At 43.1% G+C, this 26,570-nt stretch overlaps 2 protein-coding genes across 5 annotated transcripts in view; one reads left to right on the forward strand and one right to left on the reverse strand.

The window, feature by feature from the left end:
* Window positions 1-22,177, forward strand: part of kat6b (K(lysine) acetyltransferase 6B) — a 34,502-nt gene extending 12,325 nt beyond the window's left edge. For 3 of the 4 annotated variants that reach the window (XM_077503265.1, XM_077503264.1, XM_077503266.1), the window contains exons 3-17: window positions 1,916-2,024; window positions 3,394-3,509; window positions 4,923-5,004; window positions 5,363-5,492; window positions 5,571-6,484; window positions 8,194-8,315; window positions 9,430-9,542; window positions 9,666-9,807; window positions 9,974-10,135; window positions 10,888-10,981; window positions 13,754-13,985; window positions 15,439-15,598; window positions 16,770-17,045; window positions 18,218-18,515; window positions 19,177-22,177. In XM_077503265.1, the coding sequence (XP_077359391.1) occupies window positions 1,916-2,024; window positions 3,394-3,509; window positions 4,923-5,004; window positions 5,363-5,492; window positions 5,571-6,484; window positions 8,194-8,315; window positions 9,430-9,542; window positions 9,666-9,807; window positions 9,974-10,135; window positions 10,888-10,981; window positions 13,754-13,985; window positions 15,439-15,598; window positions 16,770-17,045; window positions 18,218-18,515; window positions 19,177-21,698 (5,472 nt within the window). In that variant the 3' untranslated portion in view covers window positions 21,699-22,177. The remainder of the gene's footprint in view (window positions 1-1,915; window positions 2,025-3,393; window positions 3,510-4,922; window positions 5,005-5,362; window positions 5,493-5,570; window positions 6,485-8,193; window positions 8,316-9,429; window positions 9,543-9,665; window positions 9,808-9,973; window positions 10,136-10,887; window positions 10,982-13,753; window positions 13,986-15,438; window positions 15,599-16,769; window positions 17,046-18,217; window positions 18,516-19,176) is intronic. The other variant, XM_077503267.1, reaches the window with a different exon arrangement.
* A 2,023-nt stretch (window positions 22,178-24,200) lies between these two features.
* Window positions 24,201-25,996, reverse strand: LOC144005240 (dual specificity phosphatase 29-like). Its single transcript, XM_077503274.1, has 3 exons — window positions 25,751-25,996; window positions 24,609-24,832; window positions 24,201-24,514 (listed from the first exon to the last, which is right to left on the reverse strand). Exons 1-3 carry the CDS (start codon window positions 25,906-25,908, stop codon window positions 24,285-24,287), a joined length of 612 nt encoding a protein of 203 aa, XP_077359400.1. The 5' UTR covers window positions 25,909-25,996; the 3' UTR covers window positions 24,201-24,284.
* Window positions 25,997-26,570: the final 574 nt, after the last annotated feature.

A 26,570-nucleotide genomic window follows, 5' to 3' on the forward strand; every position in this document is an offset into this window, starting at 1 on the left:
GAAAGAGTGCTCCTGTCCTGTCATGTTTCTGTTGACGGATCGAAGGGAAAACAACATTCATCTGTAGGTCAGGAGGTGGTCACAAGGATGTGCTTCACAGCAACCAGCAACTGTTTGCGCGTCAGTGGCCTTTTGGAGCTCGATTGACGGAATCGGATACCATCGGCGTGCCCTTAAGTAAATATCATATCTGCCAGTTGTTCACAAGACGGCAGCGCTCGCTTTAATGCCCCTCCAGGGGGGTTTACCAATGTGATCACTTTTTAAAAAAGTTGTTTTCATCATTTTTTTTAAACAAGGGGGAATCCCTGTCACATCCCTACAGTGGGTTTTGGAAAATGGCTCGCGGTTGTCGAACGGCGGTATTTCGACTGCATGTTGTACTCATCATGGTAATTTGATCCTCTAATCCTCTTCATCTCGAGTACGAACCCTTAAGAAGAATCGGATTAAGCCCTGGGACTAAGTTGACTAAGATCATCAGGAGTTGTTTGTATCGCACAGGGGTACATTTACATTAACTTTATACTTGCATTTACTTAACTTTTTATTGTGTTTAACACCTGGAATTCATTTATTTGTGTTTCTAATGATTTGGTATGGAATAAATATCTTAATTGTCTTTTTTTTTTTTTACCATTTTTATCCCCCCTACTAGAGCATATTTGTCAATGCTTTTACCCACTTATTTTTTTTCTCTCCATGAAAACAGTCCACAAGATGATCCTGTGTAATAAACTGTGGTGGTTTTGCATCATCTTGTGGTCATGACCAACATGTACAGGTTAAAGGCTCTGTGGTTTATTAAATTGAGAGTTTATTGCTCAGGGCTTTTTAGAGCTTCTGTAGTTCAAAGCAGCAAGTCCAGACTGACGTGCACTAACGGACTGGAGCTCGTTTACAAAAGTGCAGTCATTGTTGCTCACTTTTTATATTGAGTTTTTTTTTTTTTTTTTTACAATCTAGCACCTGTTTAAAAAAAAAAAAAAAAAAAAAACACAGCAGAAGACATTCACACAGTCAATTGTTTGATTTCCAAAGACACGCTGCCCGTTAATAAATTGCAAAATCAGTGATTGCAACACATGTTGGAAAATTCTAACCTATGGTATTTGTGCTTCCAAGCTGCAAAATATTTTGCGGTCGCTCGCCTCACCTGTGCAAACTCTACATAACAAGTGAGAGAGCTGGAGGCACTGCAACGTTACTCTTGCGCTATGGATCAGCTGAGCCAATTTCATGGTTCAGATTCATATTATGATGTTGGAATGTTAAACTTGAAGGGTCATGTTTACATTCTTGTTTTCAAGACAAGGGGGGAAGCAAGGTAACAGCATGGGACAAAAAGATTTTTAAAAAATTTAGATTTTTTTTTTTTTTTTGTGGGAAAAAGGGGCAGATTTTGTTGTCTCAATACATTTTTTTTTTTAATTTTAATTTTTTTATTTTAGTAGTTCAGTTCAAACGGCAATCTAATATACAGCTTCATTTAACCCTTTTCAGAAGGCCTTTGCCTAGCTCATTTATGTATTGAATCAGTTTGGATGTTTATGAAATATTCCCATTCCTTGATAGTAAATTTAGGATTTTTGTCACCTGTGAACTTTTATTATCAAGCTTCAGTTGATTATAGATGCTACAAAATAGCACCAAAACAAAAAATGCTTTACTTTTTGTTGTATTAAACGTGGCACCAAAAGTGCATAAAGAGAAAGGGGAAAAAAATAAAAAATCAGCCAATAGCAACTCGCAAGTTGCTGCGCAATACCGTTATCTGCTGTCAGTTTATCGGTATTGACTTTTAGGGCGTATCCATCTATGCCTTGATATTGTACCAAATCCCAACCAAACGCGCGTCTGCCCTTTTTTTGTACACCTGACCTTGAACAGTTTGTCTGTTTGTGTTTCCTCTCAGCTCCGGGTCGACCCCATCCCAATATGCAGTTTCTGTCTCGGCACTAAAGAGTCCAACCGAGACAAGCGTCCGGAGGAGCTTCTGTCTTGCGCCGACTGCGGGAGCAGCGGTAAGTCGACATATGCGGTAATATCGCTAAGCGTCGGATTGTAAAATCAATGACGGCCGTAAAGGATTATGGACAAGCGCCTTGAAGGCACACGATGAGGCGCATCATTCACCCCTGCGAGTGGAAGGCCCCCCTTCGACTCTTTCGAATGAAATTGAGGGATTTATTGACCTTTTTATAATGTTTGTAAATCATGAGCACAATGGTATTTCCATTTGGTAGAACTGAAAATGGCAAAATAAACCCCAATAGGTTTAGGTTAGTTTTTTTTTTTTTTTTCAATTTACTGTACTTACTGTACTGTATTAACTGTACTGTACTGTATTAAAAAAAAAAAAAAAAAAAGCAAAATAATGCATCTTTTAACCGGGAAGTGAGGATGTTGTAAATAGTTGTACAGAGAAGATTGCAAGATGTAGTAGCCGCTTGTAAGGGACAGACTCGGACCCAAACATTCATCATGGCGTTTATGCGAGGCATTTTCTCACAGGTGCGTACCGGAGGTCATGAAAATTGTGGCTGGCTTACCTTTGAGTAATTTAGTGAAACATAAATGGCCAGCCTGCTAACTCTACAGCAGACAATCCATTGCATCATCTGTGTCACTAATCCAAGCAACTGAAAAGTCAATTAATTTGCCAGTCCCTCAAACATGTCAAAATTTCCACCACATTTCTTTTTCATCACTGTTGAAATGTGAATTACTGCTGGCGTTTTGTCTCCCATCCAAACAATTTATCTCATGGAACGTCATCTTCATGACTACGGAAAACTTCCTCTTTTGCCACTCCGAAGTATGTCTGACGTCATGTTGTCATTTCAATCAAGTGGCTCGATGCAATAACTTTGATTCCTCTCATACGCCCAGGATCAAAGATCATGAGTGGTGTTGACGTTTTTCTGCTTGCCCACCGCCCCGTCGATGAGACGCTCGTGTTTGAGCAATTATTTGAAATGCCGCAAGGGATCGGTTGCCGGCGTGACATTTTAACAGCGCAAATTTGACTTAACTGGCGTGGAGGTGTTTTTAATTAAGTGTACACAAACGCTCATCTGGCTGTAAAACAGCTGTTTTACAAGCATGACGGGGCGCTTTTTGACTTTCACGCATCGGCTTCCGTTAGAAATGAGCGCCGCTACTCTTTCTGCCTCATTAGGATCAAATTATCTGTAATTAGCCACTCGGATGTTTTGATCAGACTGCTTTTACACGCCGATTGTAGCAGTGAGGAGGAGGGAGGAAAAAAACACATGCATGCCACTGATGCAAGTCATTCATTTTCAGTGCTGGGCGTGTTAATAATTCAACAGCATGAAGTGGCAACATTGATTAAAAGAGCTCGTGTGCCTTTTTGGATTCCTCCTCTAGGGCATCCCTCCTGTCTGAAGTTCTCCCCCGAGTTGACCTCCCATGTGAAGCGATTACGGTGGCAGTGCATCGAATGCAAAACCTGCAGCTGCTGCCAAATACAGGGCAAAAATGCAGTAAGTTACACTCATGCTTTCATCAAGTGCTCTTCATTCCATTCTTGCTCCAAACACAATCTGTGCAAGTTGCCGTCATGTTTAAAACACATTTTCTCTGCAGGAGAAAACTTTCTAGATCACAAAACCTTAGTTAACTCATTCACTCCCAGCCATTTTTACTGAAGCAACCCGCTGATTTTCCAAGGCCCACAGAATATTGTGTTCTATTGCTATAAAAACATGGAACCCCTACCAAAAGAAAGATTATAGTCTTTTCTTTCCATTGTGCAGCATTTAGCATTAGAATATGGCTAAGTTTCATCATTATTCACAAATATGTTTAAAACTTTTTGAGGAAAACATGTTGCAACATGGCTGATCTCTTATACTCTGCTGCCATCTGCTGTTTGTTTTTGTAATACCTACCATTGCTTCAACCGTTCTCTTCATTTTGGAGGCTGCATCAAAGCCTAATGTATGCTCTAGCATTAAAAAAAAACAAACAAACAAAAAAAAAACATTAAAACATCTTTGGGGTACTGGTAATTTTTAAAATGGAACACATTTGATTCAAAATTATTTGATTGACAAATGATTTCTGCTTCAATTTACAGATATGCACAACATTGTCATCATATACTCCAGTCTGCTTTGCAAGACAAAATGACAAATAGAGACATTAAAGTGTCTTTTTTTATTTATTTATTTATTTGTTTATTTTTATTTAAACATTTATTAATTTTATATTGTAAGTGCCTTTTTCCACAAAAACAGCATGTGGGCTACAACTGCCTTTCCCCCTTCTTCTTCATTTCTAATTTAAATAAAATAGATTTTTGGATATTAAATATCGATTCGATTAGATTAATAAATGAGAATCTCGATTCTTTTATGAATCGATTTTTTGGCACACCCCTAATTTTTTGTGTGCAGGTACATGTTTTAAAAGCTTACATACTAAGATTCATTATTAATATTTTAGATTGTTGTGCTCAATATTTCTTCTTCTTTGCGGAACAATTTTTCGAATCAATGGCTACATTTGAGGAGCAGCTTTCTTACTTTGGAGAAAATTACTGGAGAAACTCAGTTTGGCGCCATTTATTTTAATTAGGCAGAAGATTAGTTGGACGTGCAGAAGGGCTCGCAAAAAATATATATAGGCCTCTATATTTGGTTGCTTAATTTCACACTTGATGGCTGTGCAGGTGCTCCTGAGACTTTTTGTAAGTTTCAAGTATAAAAAAAAATAAAGGAGCCACAGTTTAACAAAAGTAAAATTAGTAAACGTAGAGGGAACAGGAGGTGTTTTTAGAGTAATAATGTCACCTGGTGGCCATTTTAAACTATTTATTGTGATTATCCTATGCCACCAATCGTGGTGAAAGCATTGATGACCACCCACCTTACACGTGTCCGCTGTTCCTCCAGGACCAGATGCTCTTCTGCGATTCGTGTGACCGGGGCTTCCACATGGAGTGCTGCGAGCCGCCCATTTTCAGAATGCCAAAAGGTGAGGCGGTCGGCGGGCATATGGAATGATAGCGGCTACACCGAGGGGGGGAGGTGTGAGCTTCTGAGGGCCGACTAATGCTCAAACTGTAGATGTGCACTTTGCATACTGGCCAATTCATACAATAGCTAACTTGGAAGTCGATTTTAGTGGACACACAGAGCGCAGCCGTTGTTTTCCCGTATGGATTTCCGCCTTTCTGCTGAGTAATTGATTGTCATTGTGAGCTGACCGGATGCCGGCCAGCTCAAGGAAATGTTGCGCACACACAAAAAAAATAAAAAGAACGCACTGTTTGTCCTCGGATTTGATGAAGCCACCCCGAACGTTATTGCATGTGTGTTTGGATGCCCTCCAGGAACGTGGCTGTGCCAGGTCTGCAGGCCCAAGGAGAACGGAAAGAAGCTGCTGCACCGAAAAGCCGACGAGATCAAACGGCGATACGCAAAGCCCGTCGGAAGGCCCCGGAATCAGCTCGCGCAACGAATGTATGTGCGCGCAAGTCGCTCGGCGGCGTCTGTCTGTCTGTCGCGAGCGCTTTCTCAATTCGGCTTGTCTGCTCGTAGGTGTCTAAGCAGCGGCGACGGTTCCACGGTGGCACTTGGAGGAAGGGGGTCACCCGGTAGGGGTCCGAAGTTTAGCGTGTGTACCTCATCCCGTCATGCCGCATCTGTGAAGGACGCCAGAGGCAGCTTGGCGGTTCCAGACGCCACCCAGTTCACCATCCCAACCCCCACCTCCTCCTCCTCCTCCTCCACCACCACCACCGTCACTCCCCTCCTCACGCCCTCCTTCGCCACCCCAGCTGCGCTCGGCGTTAACAAGAAAACCAAAGGGCTCATCGACGGCCTTTCCAAATTTTTCACCCCTTCCCCCGTGGGGCGTCGCTCGCGCGCCTTAGCCGCCGAGTCGTCGTCGCCCGCCAACCGGTTAGCCCCCCAGTTGGCACCCCCCGCCGCCACCGCCGCCCTGACGTCGCCGGGAATTAGCCCGCCCTCGCAGGTGTCCGCCGGCTCCACGTCGGCAAACTCGCCCCAGAGCTCTTCCAGCCAGTCGAGCGCTCCCTCCGTGGGTAGCCTGTGCAATAGCAGCCAGCTCAAGGGACTGTTTGACGGACTCTCGCACATTTACGCCACTCAGGGACAGTCGCGCAAAAAGAGGCTCGCGTGCTACGCGCCGCCCAAGCGCGTGCGGCGAACGCGGGACTCTGCCCACGTTCCCAAAGCGCCGCCGCCGCCGCCCCAGTGCCACAGAAAGAGCGAGTTTCGCAAAAAGCGGCTCAGCGCCACGTCAGCCGGGCCGGGCCGACCCAGCGGACACGCCTTTAAGTTGCTTTTCGGCCAATTCAAGCGCAACCCCTTCCTTAAAAAGCACAGGACGCTAGGCAGGCTGAGGTATAAAGTGAGCCCCCCGAAGGGAGCCCCCTCGCCAGGGAAGGGACACTTGACAGACGGAAGAGTTAAGCCAGAGAGTAATGATGGTAAGCAAGGCTTCCCCAGCGCCAGGCCTGCGCTTTGTTGAGCTTCTTCTTGACTTGCTTTTCAACGCTTGCAATTATTATTATTTTTTTTATGTTTTCCCGACGAGAGCTCAGACGGCCCTCGGCACGCTAACAGACTAATCTCCTCCCGCCTAATTTGAATGATTTTTTGACATTCTTAACCCGGCTGCGGAGTTGACGTGGCTTCCATCCTCCATGCTGCATGGCCCACTAACTCCCCCCTCCCTCGCTCCGCCCTTGACCCGCTCCCGTCGCATTTATCATTGTCACGTCCGTCTGAGCCGCCGTCATCATCACATCCGCACCCTCGTCTTCACTCAGTCGTCATTGACCCCGTGACTCAGAGATGACAGGATGACTATAAGCCAGTGTGGCAACCTTATTTTCACCCACCTTCAAACGCCGATTCACTAACAAAGCATCTCGAAAACCGCACACTCATAAATATCGTACATCTAATAATGTCCCAATTATTTGCCAGGTAATAAACACCTGCCTCAGGGGGGAAAACAGGTTAATTGCTGACATTACTGCGGTTCATAGACGCTAACGCACTTCTCTCATAAAATTATACCTGGTGATGCCGTTTGCAGCTCTTTTGCTAACCAAAACAGCAACACTTGAGATTTTTTTCACTGTTTGATTTGTGAAAAATTTGATGACTATTATTCAAAACAAATTTTGCTCTCCCACTTTCAGGTAAGTAACTGGAGATTAAGAATTATAAATAATAATAAAAAAACAAAAACATTTTCCTTAATAATGTCCATTCTGTCAAAGCACATTTGTGACCATCGTTAATAAAAGCTAACTTTTAAACGTTAACCGAATTAGCATGAATAAAATAAGTCATTAAATCACAAGGCTCGAAAAGAAACACTCCAACCCCCAGATCAATTAATATATATTTTTTTCTCTCATGTAGGCTCGTATCGTAAATATTTATATATTTGGAAGTAAACACACAAACATTTCCAACAGGTCAACAAGTCACTTCTCTTGCAACAAAAGAGTATTTTCCTCAAAAATAAACTTGAATTATTAAAAAATATATAGTAGTAATAATTCTTTAGCCCTAAGTATAATATACCTACGATGGTATTTCAAATGGATTGGCTTTGAGTGCAAATAGTTTCAAGGGAGCGTCGTGTCTTCCTAACTGTCGTTTCTGTGCCTTGCTCCATAATAATCCTTTTTATTTAGTTTTAAAGCGTCAGTAAGTGCCTTTTAGATAAAAGCCGCCTCCCCCTGGACACTAATGTGAAGCAATACAATGTCTTAATGACGAATCCCCTCCCACTGGACACGGAGGTTTGGATGTAAGTCACGATGTCTCTCGTAAGACGACGACGAGGTCCTGCTTGCTCTCCAGCATCACTCATCACAATCCGTGTCCGTTCCCGCGCCGCCTTTCACTGCCTCTGCTTCTTCATTCACGGGGGTCTCGGAGGATGACTAAGCACATGAAAGCCGTTATGCAATTAGAGTGATTTAGTTTCACTTCATTCCATTAGGGATTTCTTCTTTTTTTTCCCCCCTCCGCTCACACATAAACATGCAAAGATGATACATTAGCAACATTCCTCCCGAGACGCCCGGGCTGTGCTGTGCGGCAGTTTATAAGCTGCATTTGCATAGAATGCAATGAGGAAGATGATTCATTATTGGGCTCAATGTGTCGCTAATAGGCTACAACGGGGAGCTGCGGGTGAAGCAGGGAGCCCGCTCCACTTCGGCGGCCATGTCCGGACAGCACGTGACCGATGAGGACGTGGAGATGTTCACCACCGTCCGAGAAGTCGCAGCGCAGGTGAATGGGAGTAGTTGGGGGGTTTCTTCCATGTTGTTATTGTCAAGACACGCAACTTTTTTTTTTTTTTTTTTTTTTTTGTGGTGGAGTAACCTTTTCCCCGTTTTTTTTTTTCTTTTTTTTTTTTTTTGTGGTGGATTAACCTTTTCCCCGTTTTTTTTCCCCCCCGATAACCAACTCATATTTTTCCTCCTCTTTTTTTTTTTATTTTTTATTTATTTATTTTTTTTATAGGAAATTGTAAGGAGCCTTGACTTACAAATTAATTTGTTGCTCAAAGCACTTAATTAAAATGTTAAACATTTTATTTTCACTTTCGCTGAACATAATCTTTACACTAGCTCATGTTTCATTTTTATTAGGGCCTATATTTAGAAAAAAAAACTTGGCAAAAACTAAATAAAATCATAAATGCAAGCACAAAACATGACTTACTGTACATGTGCACTTTCGCTGTCGAAGTAATCACATGAACTGACGGTGGCCACTGACCAGATACTGTGAAGTTTCTTACGTCCATCTAGTGGTCGAAGATGCTTTTGCTCTAAACACACAGCACACCAACAAAAAAAAATCGCCCAAGTGACACCTCATAACTTGGTAGGTGGGGTGATTTCAGGTCGAGGTGCCACTTCATATTTAAAAAGAGGCAGTTAACATTTAAAATGAACCCTGTGAGGCTTGATGACATTATGAAAATGTATTTTTATACATTTACTGTTTAGCCTTAAGAGCTATCGCTCCCAGGAGGCGCTAATGCTTTTCTTCAGGCGAAGACTCCTGGGAGTTGTCGTGGTCGCTGCAATGGTAACGGAGAATCTGTCTTTAATCTTTGTTGAAGTAAATTGCACATATTTGCTATTCATTATACTTTCGGCTGCTAGCTGACATTTTCTTGTGAAGATTTGTCTTTATAAAGAGAAACAAAATAAATGCTCAGAAATCAAATCTAGTTTGTGCTGAATGATCTTGTGTATTTCTTCTTTCATGTAGCTACTATTCATTATCATGGGTTGTCAGTGGATTTATGACATTTCAGGTATAATTATTAAAGTAAATGTTTAGTAGAATAGAGTCATTGACTATTTCTTTCTGTTGTTGCTTTTGTTCACAGAGAACAGGATGTCAAATGAACTCGGACTCCACGCGATGTCCCGCCGTTATTGAATTTGGGAAGTATGAAATACAAACCTGGTATTCGTCACCATACCCGCCTGAATATTCAAGGTATTTGACAACCCTCAAAACACGCTTATTCATTCCTTTATTTTGGCTGTGTTGCGCGGTGGCGCTCATGTGTCAGTACAAAACCGCAGTGTTCCTCCTTTACGTGTTGTTGTCTTTTGTCAGATTACAAAAGCTTTATCTGTGCGAGTTCTGTCTGAAGTACATGAGAAGCAAAAACATTCTCCAGAGGCACACAAAGAAGTGCGGCTGGTTCCACCCGCCGGCCAACGAGATCTACCGAAAGGACGGCCTCTCCGTCTTCGAGGTCAGTTTTGCCTTTCCAGCGATGAAGCAATAAGCGCACGCTGCCTGAGATTTGTGGGCGGCGGTGGGAGTGAGAAAAATTGACTCTCCGGTGTGCTTTTTTGCCCTTTTTTTTTTTTTTTTTTTTTTTTTTTTTTTTTTTTTTTTTTTCTTTCTGCCCCGCTTAGGTTGATGGAAATGCCAGCAAACTGTTCTGCCAAAACCTCTGCCTGTTAGCCAAGCTTTTCCTGGATCACAAGACCTTGTATTACGACGTGGAGCCGTTCCTTTTCTACATCCTCACAAAGAACGACCACAAAGGCTGTCATCTCGTGGGCTACTTCTCCAAGGTAAGCAATTAGATGCAGACGGGAATCTCCACTGCCATTTGGGAAATGGAAAATTTCCCATCGCAATCAATTATATGTGTTACATACTGTGTACGACAGGGCAATATGGCCTTAAAATTATTTTTAGCTTGAGGTACAAGTTAAGGCCAGAGAGGGCTTTGTTCTTTACAAATCATTTTAATCTTGTCAGGTCATGCTGACACTTTTAACAAATGTTACAAAAAGTGAAATAAAACTTCTTTTTGCTGTCAAGTTTTTGTATTAGTAAAAGAGAAATATCGATTAAAGTCGGAAATTCTATTTTTGTGAGAGAGAATCTTGGGATTTATTCTATTTTAAGGCCACACTGTCCAGACCTAGTAGAATACTATCAAAATAAAAATAACAACATTAAACAAAAGCAATTCCAGATGAACATAATTGGAGTCCTACCAATGTCCTTGTTCAGAAAGTGCCACAAAAAGGTGCAAAAATCCCCAGGGGAAAAAAAACGAAACACACACAATACACAGAAATTTGATCCTTTCATGCTAGCTGAATTGAGGTCGAGTGAGGTTCACTGACATTCAGCATTATACACTTCCATGACAAAAAAAAGTGACATTTTACCGGTATATGCATCTTTATATGGAAATCTTTTGGCTGTGTGTAACTGAAGCGTCACAGACAAGGACAATGCCAGGTGCAGTAAATTGCGCCGGCTTCAGCACAGCTCTCTCTGACACACTTGATCCCTTTCTCCTTCCCCGCAGGAAAAGCTTTGCCAGCAAAAGTACAACGTCTCCTGCATAATGATCATGCCTCAGTACCAACGGCAAGGATTCGGACGCTTCCTGATTGATTTCAGTAAGTTGCTCAACGCTCCATTTCGTGGCCTTTTTTCATTTGATTTGATTTTTTTACCGAACGCGTTTTCAGCCGCTTAAGTGGTGAACGTGTAGCTGGTGGCAAAGTGCTACCGTCTGCTTTGAAGTGGCATAATCAGGAGCGTGCATGAACAGCGCTTAAGGATTAAGAGAAGCAACACTACATTCGCTCGACAAACATTTCAACGGCCACGCAGTATTATGGAAAATTGACTTTTTAAAATGTTTTTTTTTCCCCCCACTTCACTTGAGCGACAGCACAGTTGTACATGTGATGAAGTGCTGCCTCTGTCTGTGAAAATGCAATTGTCACCATCTTAACTCTTTATACTGCCACGTTATGAAAAATTTCGAGCATTTTAACTCGTCTTTCAAGGCAAACAGAATATTTTGTTCTTTTACTACATATGCAAAGTGGGTAAATGAAAGATTGTATTCTATTCTTTCATTAGAAAAAAAAAGTACGTTTCTACCTTATTCTGTTCCTTAAATCACCATTTGAAAATAGGTACATTGCGAAAATTGAAAAGATAAGGAGAAAACAAGCTTTTTGTGAAAAGATACATTTTCTCCACAACAGTGACTTTGACACATTATTATTTTTTTGTTTAGTGACACGTGTGAATTAGGTTTAATGTGACAAAGGCTTTGATCATTCACGTCAACCTTGAAAACGTTGGATTTCATAATTGTAATTCCATACACCAGCAGCCAATTGAAAAGAGATATAATGATGTCATCTGCTGGCTATAGTTAGTGGGTCTTTTTTATTCCACAATCCATTGAGCAGGCAGCGCTGCACTTAGATGTTGCACTGCCCACTGATTGATTGGAAAAAAAAACGTAGTTGACATCATTTAATGTTTATGGCGGCATAAATAGTGATTTTACTAATCGTGATTAAACCTTTTTGGCGGTCAAAGAGTTAATGGTGCACACACAACCCTTTTAGCTCTGCCGGTAATCATAACAGTGACAAAAGCTGAACTTGGCTTTGGCCCCTGATTTCAACCAGGTTCAAGTTCAAGACGGGGTGTAAAGTGTGCTACCATTCTTGATCTGTGTTTACTACTTTGTATTTAGACAATTGTGAAAATTGTTTCTTTTTGTGTGTGTTTGTGCATATGCCTACTTTTTAGATTTTCTTTCAGTCAATGAGTCACTGCCAAATTTGAATTTCTGTGTCGTCCCCCCCTTCCTTTTTTGTGTTGCGTTCAAGAATTGATTCACGGAGGATAAGGCGGACGGATAATGGCGCATTTGATTTCCTGTTCACTTTGGGGAGCCATTGAGACACACTGTGATATTGAGAGCGCGGCGGTAACAAAGACGGGAGGATTAAGGGGAGATTGAACGCAGCTGAATTCTCAGCTGCGCCAGGGTTTTATTGGAAGGAGCTCTGACTTGTTTAGATGAACAGATTTTCTGCTTGATAGGATCGTACCGGAGGGACGTTTTTAAGATCCAAGGGTTATGTGGTCATTTGTTTATAAAGGAGACATCTTATGGAAAATTAACTTTTTATTGTTTGTATCCAAATCGGTGTTTCTCGGAAGGGCCTGCACGCCCATCTAGTGTGGAACAACCAAGCAGATCTTTAGTTTTTTGACCATTTCTCAAAATCTCGTCCGCCACTTCACTGTTACGAAATAATGCGGACAGTGATCATACGGCGGTGCCTTGAGATACGAGTGGCATGACTTATGACTTTTCCAAAATACAAACTGCTGCTTAGCTGATTTTGTGGTTGTTGTTTTTGCTTTGACTTGCGAGCAGAAATATGAGGGACAAGCGCAGTGAAGTCACATTGCTTCAACAGCAAGCAGCGGCAGTTTGGCAAATTGTCAACAATTCTTCAAAGATGCTTCAAGCTGTTCATTACCACTCACAGTTGAGTTGAAGTTGGCATATATCTCAATGTCTGAGTTATACTGCCCCCAGGTGGCCATTACACACACAGCGGAAGGAGTAGCACAACATCCACTGAACTTCAGCTAAAAGTGTGTCAAAAACAGTTTAATTCCTCATTTTCTATGAAAATATGCCATTGACATGTTTTTTTTTTTTTTTTATAAAGCACAATATTATATAGTTGTTGAAGAAATTATTGGGAAAAAAATGTTTTTGGGGGCGTTTCCATTCATTTCAGTGGTGGAAGATTTGAATAACAAGTACTTTGAGTTACAACTGTGGTCACAGAATGAAATAAATGGCGCTGAAAAATAAAATGTCTCCTTTAAAAAAAGCGTGGCAAATCCTGTGGATTTCAGCGATGAGTATTTTCATCATAACTCGCACACAACACGCTCAATGTTTGGCGATTCGATTTGCTTGTTTGCTACTTGGTGGTGGGCGCGCGGTAAAAAGTGTTAATTAATTCCGTGCAGTTCATAACGGATGACCCTTGACGCGGGAAGGAGGGGGAGCTGCTATGAAACTAATTACGCTCACTTCCATATTTGTTGTTCTTGGCTGGCTTGTTATCGTCGCTCATGCAGTCGCTTTGAAAGTCATCTTCCCCCAACCCCCCTCTATGTTTTGTGGCATCTTTATTTCTCTCCCGTCGGCATCCATCTTAGCTTTTGGAGAAGAAGAGAACTGATTGCTTCTCTTTGACTATTTGAAGGTGAAATCCCAAGCCGGGCGCCATGATGTCACTTTCCTCGCGACGACTGAAATGCAATCTGAAAATCTGAAATAAGCTGCTTCTCCCTTGACTAAAAGCATTTTTTATTTTTATTTTTTACTTCAGGTTACCTTCTCACCAGGCAAGAAGGACAAGCCGGCTCCCCTGAGAAGCCGCTGTCAGATCTGGGTCGCTTATCCTACCTGGCGTATTGGAAAAGTGTCATACTGGAGTACCTTTATAGGCAGCCGGATAAACACGTCAGTGTTAAAGGCATAAGCAGGGCCACGGGGATGTGTCCGCACGACATCGCCGCCACTCTGCAGCACCTCGGCATGATTGACAGACAGGATGGACGGTCAGTTTGCACGCCGCCACCGCTGGGCTCGCTTTCGCTCTCTTTTTTTTTTTTTTTTTTTGCTGCCTTCTGTGTGTGTGTCGTCTGACTTATCCAGGCCAGCGGGTATTTTTAACGGCGGATCCATTTAGTGTGGTGGAATATTGACAAAAGTAAGTCAGGTTAAACACCCCCAAGGACTGTAGCAGTACTTTAACTTGGAACCAGCTCCTGCAGAAATTCACATATATTTGTACATTGTGGCAACTTCCCGCATTTGATGAAAATCAGGAATGAGACAATTTTAATATTTCATAATAGTATTCTGGAAAGTTTAATCATAACAATAATGCATACAAACTGTTCATGTGAGGTGCAACTATTATTTACACATGAAAGGGGCATGATCCCCACGTTCTACATTGCAGTATCTGTGTCATTGAATGTAGCTTTAAAATGTGTGTTGCTTTAAAAACTGTGATTGTTTTTAAGTTGACCGTTTTAGAATAGCAGCTGGCTGTTTGTTCAGTAAATTTGCTTTGGCTAGCATTGTTAGCCTATGTTAACTCATTTTCTCCCAAAAACGTACAAATATTTTTTATTTTAAATGTATTAAGTGTCCCAAAGAGGTATTCATACTTTTTTTTTTTTTTTTTTTTTTTTTTTTTTTTTTAATGCTAGAGCATACAGAAGGCTTTGATGCAGCCTCTGAACTGCAGAGAATGGTTAAAGCAACGGTAGTTATTTCAAAAACGACCAGCAGGTGGCAGAAAAGTATAAGAGATCAACCAGGGCCGTAATGAAAACAAGCTGCTTCCCAACAATTCTAAGCAGATTTGTGAATAATCATAAAACGTAGCTGTATTCTAATGCTAATTGCTGCAAAGCGGAAACAGAAAGAAATATATTTAAGTTTCATCTTTCTTTTAGTAGGTTCCATGTTTTTTTAACAATAGTACACAATATTATGTGGACCTTGCAAAATCAGTCAAAATCCAGTATATAAATAAACGAGTTGAGTTGAGTAAAACAGCCGGAAGCGAAGGAGGTTGCTTCAGTGAAAATTGCTGCAAGTGAATGAATTAAATTAGCAAACAATATCTGCTTTGCCGTAGACGTGCAGTTGTGTAAGCCAGTTTTCGTTTTCAGTAGACCCGTTAGACTTTCTTCCTTTTCAAAGTGTGAAAGCATCCCAAACATTGGCCTTTTAATTGTCTTTCAACCACTCTTTACTCTTGGCCAACACTTTTTGCCATGCGAGTCTGCAGTAACTTAAGTCAATGTATCAAAATGATCACTGCAAAAAAAAAAAAAAAAAGTGCAATATAAAAGTAAAAGATTTAAAAATCTGTGTACATTGAGACCAAGTGAACTGTGATATGGCAAGGGACAACTATTTATAGCAAAATATTTTGCAAGTATGTTGTTGTGAATGAACTTTGACATGACAAGCTTTTATCGTCTGCGATGTCAGGGTGGTGCTGATCCGACGAGAACGACTGATCCATCGGCACATGGAGAGGCTGCGGGGTGACCCGCGTCGACACCGGGTGGACCCTGACGCCCTGCGCTGGGCGCGCTCCACGTCGCTCAATGCCGTCCTGTCCGAGGAGGAGCGGGAGGAGGAGATGGATGTAGGTTCCCGCTCAGACGGCGCGTGTTTACGCTCGCCTGCCTCTGTGAATATTTGCATGATTAGCTTGCCGAGTTCAAACGGAGGCCAGAAGCAGGCGGCGCGCACTCGCTGTCAACATTGCTGTAAATCACTTCAACGCGTTTCACAGCGCTTTAATATGCACACTTTGAATGATTGGCTCACATCGGATCCGGATGTTGCTCCCATACTATGAGGATACAGTAAACCAGGTTTAACTTCAGCCAACTATTTATGTCTTGATTTAAATGATCACTAATCTCTATAAGAGATGCTGCTCGCTGCGCTTTTTGTTTTTGTTCGGAATTCAAACAAAAATAAGTGAAATTTAACATTTGCGTTATTTTGAAAATTTTGGAAAACTCTATTTACTGTTGTAGAAAACTTGAAAGAGATATTTACTTATTTGGGTTTTTCTTTGCCCCTGTGAGCTCCCTACAGTTTTATTGCGAATTTCAAAATAGGGTTTCCTAGTCTCTAAATTTCTCAACTATACCTTAAAAATTTTGCAAATTTGACACCTTACTTTAGCAAAAATGCAAGTTAAGAGTTGTTGTTTTTTTTTTTGTTTTTTTTAAGACATCAGTTTACAATGGGTCCCTGATATTCACTGAGGACAGGGACCAGACCGACCCATGACTGACGAACATCTGCGTATAATTGACACCCACTGATTTACTTTGAAAATAAATACATTAATAACCCACAAAAATGATTTCTTAAGAAACGCTGATAAACATTCCATACAGGCTTTCCACAGAAAATGGGGGCAGGTTATGTGAATTTGTGGTTGCCAAAACGCAAGTATGCGGAGGTCTACTGTTCTGCAAATTAATATCGGCTCCAAATTCCGTTTATCCATCTCCTTGACTACTTAGAATCAACATTGTTACCGGCCCTGAAATAAAATATCAGTCTGTCATGACTGTCATGACATGTCATTTTTCCCTCCGGTAAAAATGATTAGACTTAGACTTAGACTTGACTTTAGCCATCCCAAAGGGATCATATAAAGTCAAGTCTAAGTCTAAGTCTAATCATTTTTCCCTCCGCTAAAAATGACCCGTGTCATTTTTTAAAACCCTGAATCTACACTAAAATATATGATCAAAAAACACTAATTTCCACTTGCTGTTTTTAATACTTTACAGGCTAGGCGACTGAAGCAGCAGGCCAGCTGCTGGAAGAAAGAGGAGCGAGGGAGCCACGCGGCAACTCATAGCCGCAGACAGACGCTCACCAAGATGCACTGCAAGGTGCCCTACAGGACATATGAGCGGCGCCACGCTCCGTTGTGGAGCAGACGTGTCCAGCCGCCGCAGAACGTCAGCGACGAGGACGAGGAAGAAGCGGACTATGGCGTGGACTCAGACGACTCGCCGTCCGTTCTCACAAAGACGCACGTCATGCTGGCGGCCAAGCGAAAGGTGACTTTTGTTGATATTCAGACTCGCGCTCCCCCAAAATGTAATGCTTCCCCCAAGCGGGAGTTTCACGTTGATCGTCTGGTGTGGGATTGAATGCGCGTCAAGATATTTCCCCCCCTGCGCTTTGTTAGCGAGCGTGTCGTTTGATTTGCAATACAGAAATATGAATTCAATAAGTCATTTTCACACATTCAAGACCCCACAAGATGCTTAAAATGATTAAGATGACAGTGGCTGGATTGGAATCTATTCATGTAATCAATGTAATTATAGTCTATTTATTTATGATTCTGCTTTCAATTAATAATAATTAAAAAAAAAAAAAACTGACACAACATTGCTTTGCAAATTCATTTTGGTCAGTTAATACACATCTGTGAACAAACAAAAATATTAAATCAAATGTATGTATTCCATCAGACTACGTATACAAACAGACTCGTGACAATTTTAGATTTCAAGCAAAACGGCCAACTGACAATCATAAGAACCCAATGACTCCACCAAAACAAAATTTGCCATCACAAATAATGTGAAATGAATCCATCAGTTGGCTGCCACGGCTTTATTAACTTTACAGTAACCTCACTGGCACCCTTGTGGTGCTTGCATCACAAAAAAATAAAATAAATTCAACCTTTCATATCCTGTATTTGTGTAGAAAATGTAGTTTGAACTACCATCAGATTCACATTTGTCTATATCCCACTGCCCCCTTGTGCTTGAGTCGATATTACAGTCAGCTACCAAATGCTCGGCGACTAAGAAGCCAGAAAAACAATATGGAAACATTTTCTACAGTGCAGTCGCTCCATTTATTGATTTCACGTTTGTCTTGCGAGGCACACAAGAGGGCTGCAGTTGCTGCAGGAAAATGTCAAATGCTTAAGTAGTTTTTTGTTTTTTTTGTTTTTTTTTCTCAACGATCTCATTTGTGGCCTTTCTGTGCCGATGCAGCATTGGAGATATTATTGTGCTTCTTTTTTTTTTTTTTCTAAGCAATTCTAAGCAATGTAGGCCTTTTGCAAAGACCTGGGCGAAATACTTATTTGTACACAAGCCATTAAAAAGTCAATTTTCTGTAGTATGTCCACCCAACTTTTCACATTTCTCTTTCCAGTCTGCCACGTTGTGCTCGCATTTTCATTTGCGTTGGTTTCATTATGTTCCAGAGGAGCATGGCGCTGAAGAAGAGGGGCCGCAAGAGAAAGACCATCAACAGCAGCGTCACAACGGAGACCATCTCCGAGACCACCGAGGTCCTCAACGAGCCCTTCGACAACTCTGAGGACGAGAGTCCCATGCCGCGGTTGGCGCGCACCTGCAGCGTGAGCGCCATGGAGGAAGAAGAAGAAGAAGAAGAAGAGGAGGAGGAGAACCAGCGCCAGATAGCGCCCGTAAAAAGGCGGAGAGGTCGACCGAGGCTCAAGGAGAAAGTGCAGACGGATGATCTTCAACACTGGAATGAAGGTACCAGCAGGGAAATTAGGAACACGTTGGTTGGTGGTTCGCACGTATGCCTCACAGTTTTGAGGTTGGGATTAAAATTGATGGAATTAATTTCGTTTTGAGTAAGTTTTCATTTAGTTTTGCCTTTTTTTTTTTAAATCAGTTCATTATTAGTTTTTAGAGCCAGTTTGTTTTGTTTTTCAAAAATGCTTCAGTTTTTATTCATTTTGGTATGAGCTTGAGATGTTTAATGTATGAAATATTCGTCAAGTGCAAGATATAACAAACAAAAAAATAAGGTCACAAAGTATTGTGAAATGAAGTAATCAATAATTCTCAAACCACCAACCTTGTTTGACCTTGCATTCTTCTGAACGGCCAACGGCAATACTGAAATAAATAAAAAAAAATAAAATAAAATAATAATAAAAATAAATACATAAATAAATAAATATAAATCATGTATTATATTAATTGACACAGGCGAAAACCTTTTTTTAGCTGGTCTTATAAATGTAATATCTATTTCCAGTTATTTTTTTGTCCTTGAATGAATTCAACTTGTACATGAAGCTACCAATAGATATAATATAATATAATATAATGGATATGCTACAAACCAGGTGTCTGTATTACCGTAATTTTCACCTCATCGCTGCATTTTTTTTTTTTTAATCCACAGACGCTGATGCCCCCTCTAAGAGACCCGTCAGACCTCGTCCAGTGAAGCGAAAGAAAGGCTGGCCCAAAGGAGTCAAACGAGGGCCCCCGAAATGGCGCCTGAAGAACGGGCGCAAAATGGGCTTCAAGCTCAACCTCTACACGCCGCCCGAAACGCCCATGGAGGCCGAGCAGCACCGCATCCAGGCCGAGGAGGCGCAGGGAGAGCCGGAACACGAGCTCCACCACGCCGGCAGGCCGGCCAGACGCATGGCGCGACCGACGTTCCGGTCCGAGCCCACGAGCCCGGCTGACCGTCGCTCGACCAAGTCGAGGTCTCCCGTCGGGTCGCTCGCCGCCTCCCCTGTCGCCGCGTCGCCTGCCAACGAAAACAACGACGGTTCTCCGGCGCATCGGGAGGACGAGCAGCAAGAAAGCGAGCGTGAACAGGACTGTCCAACCAACGATGTGGATCGCAGTGCGGAAGTCGCGGCGTCGCCTGATAATCACATTGAGGACGAGGAGGAGCCGATGACGAGAACCGAGGATGCGGATGAAGACGAACGCAATGAGACCACATCAGCGCCTCAGAGTTTCCACCTCGAGGCGTTGCAAGCTTCAAAAGAAGCACACGAACGTTTTTTAGCCCCTGAAGACGCCGACGTCGCGTCAAGTCATCAACTCTCTAAAGAAGAAAACGCCACCGCTGCCCCCGAATGCGTCCAGAAGGCACACGCAGAAACGAAAGAAGCGTCGCCGCGCCCTCCCGCCGATGGGCTTTCTTCCGGAGCAGCTGTTGACTCCGAGGAGTCTGAAGAGGAAAGTGCGCCCGCTACTCGCCAAGGTCCGGCGCCGCCCCTCAGTCCCGCGCTCCCGGGCGGCGCCCCGACCTGCGCCGACATCGACCCGGAGACGGCGCGGGCCGTCCGCTCACTGACGCGGGAGAGCGAAGGTGACGTGTCATTCCGCAGGAGCGCGCTCACGTACGCCCCCGCCGAAGACTGCCCGCCATCAGACCACAGCAGCCCGCTTTCCTCGGCGCAGTCGCACCCCAGCCAGTCGGTGCGCTCGGCTGGCAGCCCCGCCGTGTCCCTCCTGGAGGCGGGCTACGCGCAGATCAGCCCCGAGCACGGCGCCATCTCGGTGCCGTCCATCCACAACATGGAGACCAGCCCCATGATGGACGTGCCGTCTGTGTCGGACCACTCGCAGCAGGTGGTGGACAGCGGCTTCAGCGACCTGGGCAGCATCGAGAGCACCACCGAGAACTATGAGAACCCCAGCAGCTACGACTCGGCCATGGGTGGGGGCGGCGTGTGTGGCGCCGGCCCCCCCCCACAGGGTGGCTGCCCCTACGGCGGCATGGCCCAGAGCAGCTGCGCCGTCAGCCAGCAAATGGCCGCCACCGTCAACCCGGCCGGCTGCGGCATGATCCCGCAGAACAGCCTGAGTTCGCCGCCGCACTGCAGCGTCAAGTCGCCGCAGGGCTGCGTGGCTCCGGCCGAGCGGCCCCCCAGCGCTGGCCAGCGAGGCAGGCACGGCCCCCACAACCAGCATGCCCACCACCATCACAATCATCACCTGCAGCACAATCAGCTCAGCCAGCACAATCAGCACCTTAACCTCCACAATCAGCAGGACGCTGCCGCCACCCAGTGCGCCATTCCCGCCAACTTCGCCGCCGTGCAGCTACCCGACATCCCGGAGTCGGGCAACGCCAACTTCGCCCTGTACCACCAGGGCGAATACGCCGGCGGCCACTACCCGCAGTCGTCGGGCCTCAGCCTGGCCAAGCTGCAGCAGTTCACCAACACCTTCATCGAGCACCCGCGCTCGCTGCCCTTCAACCACTCGCCCTCGCATCCCATCACGTCCTACGCCAACAACCCCGCGCAGCACTCGGGCCTGGTGGCCCTGCCGCAGACCCCGCACCGCGTGCCCAACCCACAGGCGCAGGCCGCCATGACGCCGCCGCCACCAGCGGCCATGATGCTGCAGCGCAACATGGGCGTGCCGCAGCCGCCAACGCCGGCGCAGCGCATCCAGTCCCAGATGGCGGCCAAGACTCATGCCTCGGTGCGCTCCAAGTCGGCGCCGCTCACGCACCACCACCACCACCACCACCACCACCAGCAGCACCAGCAGCAGCAGATGTATGCGCGTCAGTCGCAGGGCGTGGCCATGCAGGCGCCGGCGCGGACGCTGGCGGGTATGCCGCGCGTCAACATGAGCGTCAACCTGATGCCGGCGCCGGCCTACAACTCCATGAACATGCCCTCGCTCAATGCCATGAACGGCTACGGCATGAGCCAGCCCATGATGAACAGCGGCTACCACGGCAACCACGCCGCCGCCTACATGAACCAGTCGCCCCAGTACTCTATGCAGATGGGCATGATGGGAACGCAGCCATACCCGCAGCAGCCCATGCAGGCGCCGCCGCCACACGGCAACATGGTGTACACTCCGGCCGGTCACCATGGTTACGTGAACCCGGCGGGCATGTCCAAGCAATCGCTCAAAGGGCCTTTCATCAGGCGGTAGCCCGCCGCCGATGCGCGTTTTTCGCTTTAGATGCACTGATTTGGCCTTTTGTTCTCCTTGTTTGTGTGATCGACACTTCTCACTTAAAAATACAAAATTGCTGTGTTGGATGAAATTTCAGGATGAACCGAAAATGAATGCGCTTGTCCGAATGGTGACACAAATTACAAATTTGCCAGCAGGCAAATTGGACGGGGATGCCTTTGCTGAGATTTTTGCTTTTGAGCTTTTGCAGTAACTTACTTGACCATTTGGGGATTATTATTTTTGTTTATAAATCAAGGATGGTGAACCTGACCAGGCTAACGGGTCATTATAAACCAAGTTAAAGATGCACAATACCATATAAACAACAATAATTGGTTAAAGGGATACTTGACTCAATGAACAATTTTCAGCAGTGAAAAGTTAATTTAGTCCAAAATGAATTTTTAAAAAGTAATTTTTCTACCTGCTGTCGACTGATGATATCACCTGTGCTGAGGAAGTAAGTGACGGCCAATCATGGCTCACCTGTTTTCTGGGTTTGATCAGTAAACTGAGCCATGATTGGTCGTTACCTACTTTCTCAGCACAGGTGATGTCGACAACAAGTAGAAAATTAACTTTTTAAAGGTACTCATTTGCACATGAAAAGTAATGGTTACCACATTAATTGTAGACAAAATATTAACTTTTTTTTTTTTTTTTTTTTTTTTTTTTTTTTTTTTTTTTTTTTTTTTTTTTTACTGCTCAGTGAGTCAAATATCCCTTTCAGAAACAGGTTAAACATGTTTTTTTTTTTAACATACATTTTAATGCATTTTTGATAGAATGATAGATTCTAAAAATATTCATTAGTGACTTATTGGCCAACTTGTGGATCAAACACACCTGGACGTGTGCGTAGTCAGCTAAAAATGGAGGTAGGCCGGAGTTTTCCCATCAAGACCCTAGCAACCTGGTCTAATTTTGGGTTCACCGACCTTGATTTATTTACAGAAATAAGTTAATAGAAAAATATATATATCAGTAAAATATGACAAAAGAACGGAGACTAGACTCAAGTTCGGTTCCTGGTGAATGTCCTGAAAGTTCACCCAAAAGCACATATTTTTGTGAGCAGTGTCATAAATATATCAAATATATTTTTTGGTTTGTTTGTTCTTTAAAGACAAAAACCAGCAGCAGCACTTGGAAAGAATGCAAATATTTTCATTCAAAAAAAAAAAAAAAAAGTATTTTTGTTCCTCCAAGATGGGAAGCCTTACGACATGGTGATGTTGAAGAAGAAATTAAATTCTATTTAATTAGCGGCAGGTTCCGAGACTCCGAGGTCGCTCGCTCGGCTTTTCCGTGGCCGCGTAGCAGCCTCGCGCGGAAGCCATTTTGTTTTTCCATGTGCCTGCTCACGAGTGGAACCTGTTCAGTGTGTTAACTGTCCAACAGTGCTCACGCGCAAAAATTGTTTCGTTTGTACCATATTTGCGCCTTTGTATATTTAAATTATTGTATGTTTTTTTCTCTATTTTTTTTTTTTTTTTTTTTTGGTAAAGTGGCAAACTTTAGCATGCTTGGGTCTCTCCTTTTAGTGACAGTGCATTGAGTAGTACTGTACAAGTGTCGTGCTTAACAAATAGCAAGCCATTTTCAAGCTACCGGGCCTTTTATTAGGTGACAAATCAAAATTATATTTTGTTAATGCTAATAAAGTTAAAAAACAAAAAAAAAATATGTAAAACTTTTAGTCCCGTTTTCTGTTGCGCTTTGAGAGGTTTTATCGCTCTACGTATGTACAATTGGGAAATCTTTTTTGTAACAGATCTCCTCCAGGCAGCTTTCTGTTTAATAAAGCAGACGGATTTCTGTCCAAATATGCGAGCATATCTCCCTCTTTGTACACTCCTGAATAATATGATATATGATCTATATCTCTCTCTATATATAACAATAAAGAAAACTAAAGTTCCATAATATTTTTGCAGAATGCCTTTTATGGCTTTTGTTCTGTTTGTCAAATGTTGAATGGAAATGGATTGCTGTTTTCTTAATCCACAGATTTCAGCTCGTCTTTCGAGAGGGGGACGCAAGTGTACTTCCGATTTGGACCTTTAGGGGGCAACTCCCAAGTCATTCTTTGGACTTTTACTACAATAATTGCACTCAGCTTTTTTATTTTATCTAATTGCAGTTTCTTTTCTTTCAGGCAACCAAGGTGAAACTGACCAGGATCTAGTGAGGATGGAGATTATGACAGAACCTTAGTTGTGGATAAAAAGCAGTCCAAGCGTATCCAGATGTAATGATTGCAAGGTATAAATCCCTCCCGATTTCATTGCATCCCTAAAATTTTCCTATTTTACCTTTTTTTTTCCCTTATACAGAAATGTGCTATTCGTGTCATTTTTGGTTGTGGATACAGAGACCACACTAATCCATTATTTATACAAATTGGTGGAGTTCAACCGCCGGCAGACATGAGATTTACTTCTTTCTGTCCCCTTTCATTTCTTTTACTTTAAATAATTGAATTGAATTGCAAATCACTCTTCTGTATGATTTGGTAGTCAGTGGCTCAAATGTTGTGTTGTTCCCTCATAGATGTCGTCATCGGGACTCATCCGGTGTGATGGGCGTGGCCCCCCGCCGCTGGTCGGCCAGCCTGGCGTCCAGCTGCCGGAGCTGCTTGAGGAAGCCCCAGTTGGGCAGGATCCTCCGGCGCGTCTTGACGTGCTCGGCGGCGGCGGCCAGCGTCATGCCCTCGCCGATCATCAGGTAGGCCAGGAACAGCGTGGCCGAGCGACTCCGGCCCATCACACAGTGCACCAGCAAGTTGTCTGCGGGTACAATTTCTGGCCAGTTACGCCTCAAAACTCGTCCGAATCTGAGCGTTCATTCATTTGTTTTGTTTTTTTCGACTTGGCGTCTTACTGCGATCGTCGGCCAGCGCCGTTTGGATGAAGTGGGCGGCGGTGAAGAAGTGCTGGCTGAGGTCAAAGGTGGGCGTGTCCGACGCCACCACGCCGTGGTAGACCACGCCCATGTCGTCGTAGTAACCGGCGCCCGTGTCCACGTTGTTCCACGTGCCCTCGGCCGCGTTCAGCACGTGTGTAATGCCCAACTTCTTCAGTTTCATCTTGTCTTTTGCGGTCGCCCTGGTGCAGTCAGATATACATTTTTTCTGTTATTGACAATTAATATATTTAATATAATTTTAATTTAATATAATTTAATATAATATTTTAAATATTATTTTGGTATTGATGTACAATGTCGTACCTACAGAAAAAGGAAGGTCAGTCATTTGGAAATTGTATTTTATAAATTATAAAATACTGTAAAATGATAAAAATATAATGCAAATATATTAATAATAAATATTTAGGATAATAAATTATAATAATAAAAAAATATATAATTTGTATTAATACTATTTTAATTTTTTATTGAACATATAAACAAGTAGCAGAAAAAAATAAAATTTAAAAGAAAAGGAGAACCTTATACAATCAAAACCTTATACAATTTATTATTGTTAATTATTGATGTACAAATCTGTAGCTACAGAAAAAAGGAAGTCAAACAATCATTTAGGATTTTTATTTTAATTACAAAATTACGGTCTAAGTGACCATGTATCTTGCTCTCTACAAATACTCCATATATTAGAAAAAACTAAAACTAATACTAAAACAAATAACTAAAATAAAGCTTTTCCGAAACATTCTAACACGCTCGCTCCAAAAACTATTTAAAACTTAACTGAATGTAACAAGCAAGTCAAAACGAAATAAAAAGTATATGAAAAATCCCAAATTATTATTCTGCCGAATGGTAAATCATCAAACTCAATCAAAAAGTAAATTATTTTCAGTATGATACATATTAGGCTGTGATTGGAATCTTTATGTAATAAATTAATAATTATTTTTACTGAGTGGGGTGGGGTGAGTTTAAAATAATTTTTTTTTTTTTTATATTTTTTTTTAATAGTTATTTGTGCACGTGTACATTTGTTGTAAAATTGAGGGTGACACAATGATGCGTATGCCTTTGATATTTTTCCTACTTACTCGTCGCCGATGTAGACGCGAGGCCACACCTGGTTGTACGCAGCGTACGCCGCGCAGCCCCGGTTGAGGATCTTGTCCAGCTCGTAGCAGCTGGGCGTGACGCCATCGTCGTCGTCACGGTCGTCGTCGTCGTCGTCGTGGTGATATCTTTCGCACATGCTTTCGCCCGCTTATGTAATCAGGCCAAAGCTTTTTAAGAGTTGTCGTTTTCACGCCGCCGCTCGTCCTCGGTGGCCTCGAGTCACGGCGAAGGAGACGATTGTGTAACGGGCGTCCCATGCCCGGGATAATTATAGCGACTGCCACAATGTGGCTGACATGAGCTGGGAACACTTCCACCCTCGCACACAAGACATTTATCTCCACTCTCATTGTTGAATTGTGGATATATCGCCCAATCCCGTATCGTAAAACCGAATGAACGCCCAAACAAAAAACTCAAAAGATGGAAAAGGGAACAAAAAAGATAACATTTTTTGTGAATTTTATTTTTATTTCTGACTGAAGCTAGTTTTTTATGTTGTCATAGGATGTTGTGTGTTGAACAACTGTATTTTTTTGCTTTATTCTTCATTTTTGATACATTTGCAAAAATCCCCAAAAAAAGAATGGGCTTTTGTGTTGAATTTGTAGTTTGTTTTTGTTTGGTTTTTTTAATCCGCTTGAAAGCATTTACATGGCTTCACTTTTTAGAGTTGTGTGATACGTGTCGTCACCCAAAATGCGTCACCGTGACTTTTCACGCTCGACTCCTCACTTCTCGGCTTCGTCACTCATTTCGACAGCGGGGATCATTAATCGTGTGTTATCCGACCCTTTT

This window comes from Festucalex cinctus, chromosome 17 (genome assembly GCF_051991245.1).
Source record: "Festucalex cinctus isolate MCC-2025b chromosome 17, RoL_Fcin_1.0, whole genome shotgun sequence".
Lineage (NCBI taxonomy): Eukaryota > Metazoa > Chordata > Actinopteri > Syngnathiformes > Syngnathidae > Festucalex > Festucalex cinctus.

Coding starts and splice junctions, on each gene's coding strand:
- LOC144005240 (XM_077503274.1), bottom strand. CDS start 25,908: ATGTGCGAAAGATATCACCACGACGACGACGACGACGACCGTGACGAC. Junction 24,833..25,750: donor CGCGTCTACATCGGCGACGA/GTAAGTAGGAAA, acceptor TGACTGCACCAG/GGCGACCGCAAAAGACAAGA. Junction 24,515..24,608: donor GGCGCTGGCCGACGATCGCA/GTAAGACGCCAA, acceptor TTGTACCCGCAG/ACAACTTGCTGGTGCACTGT.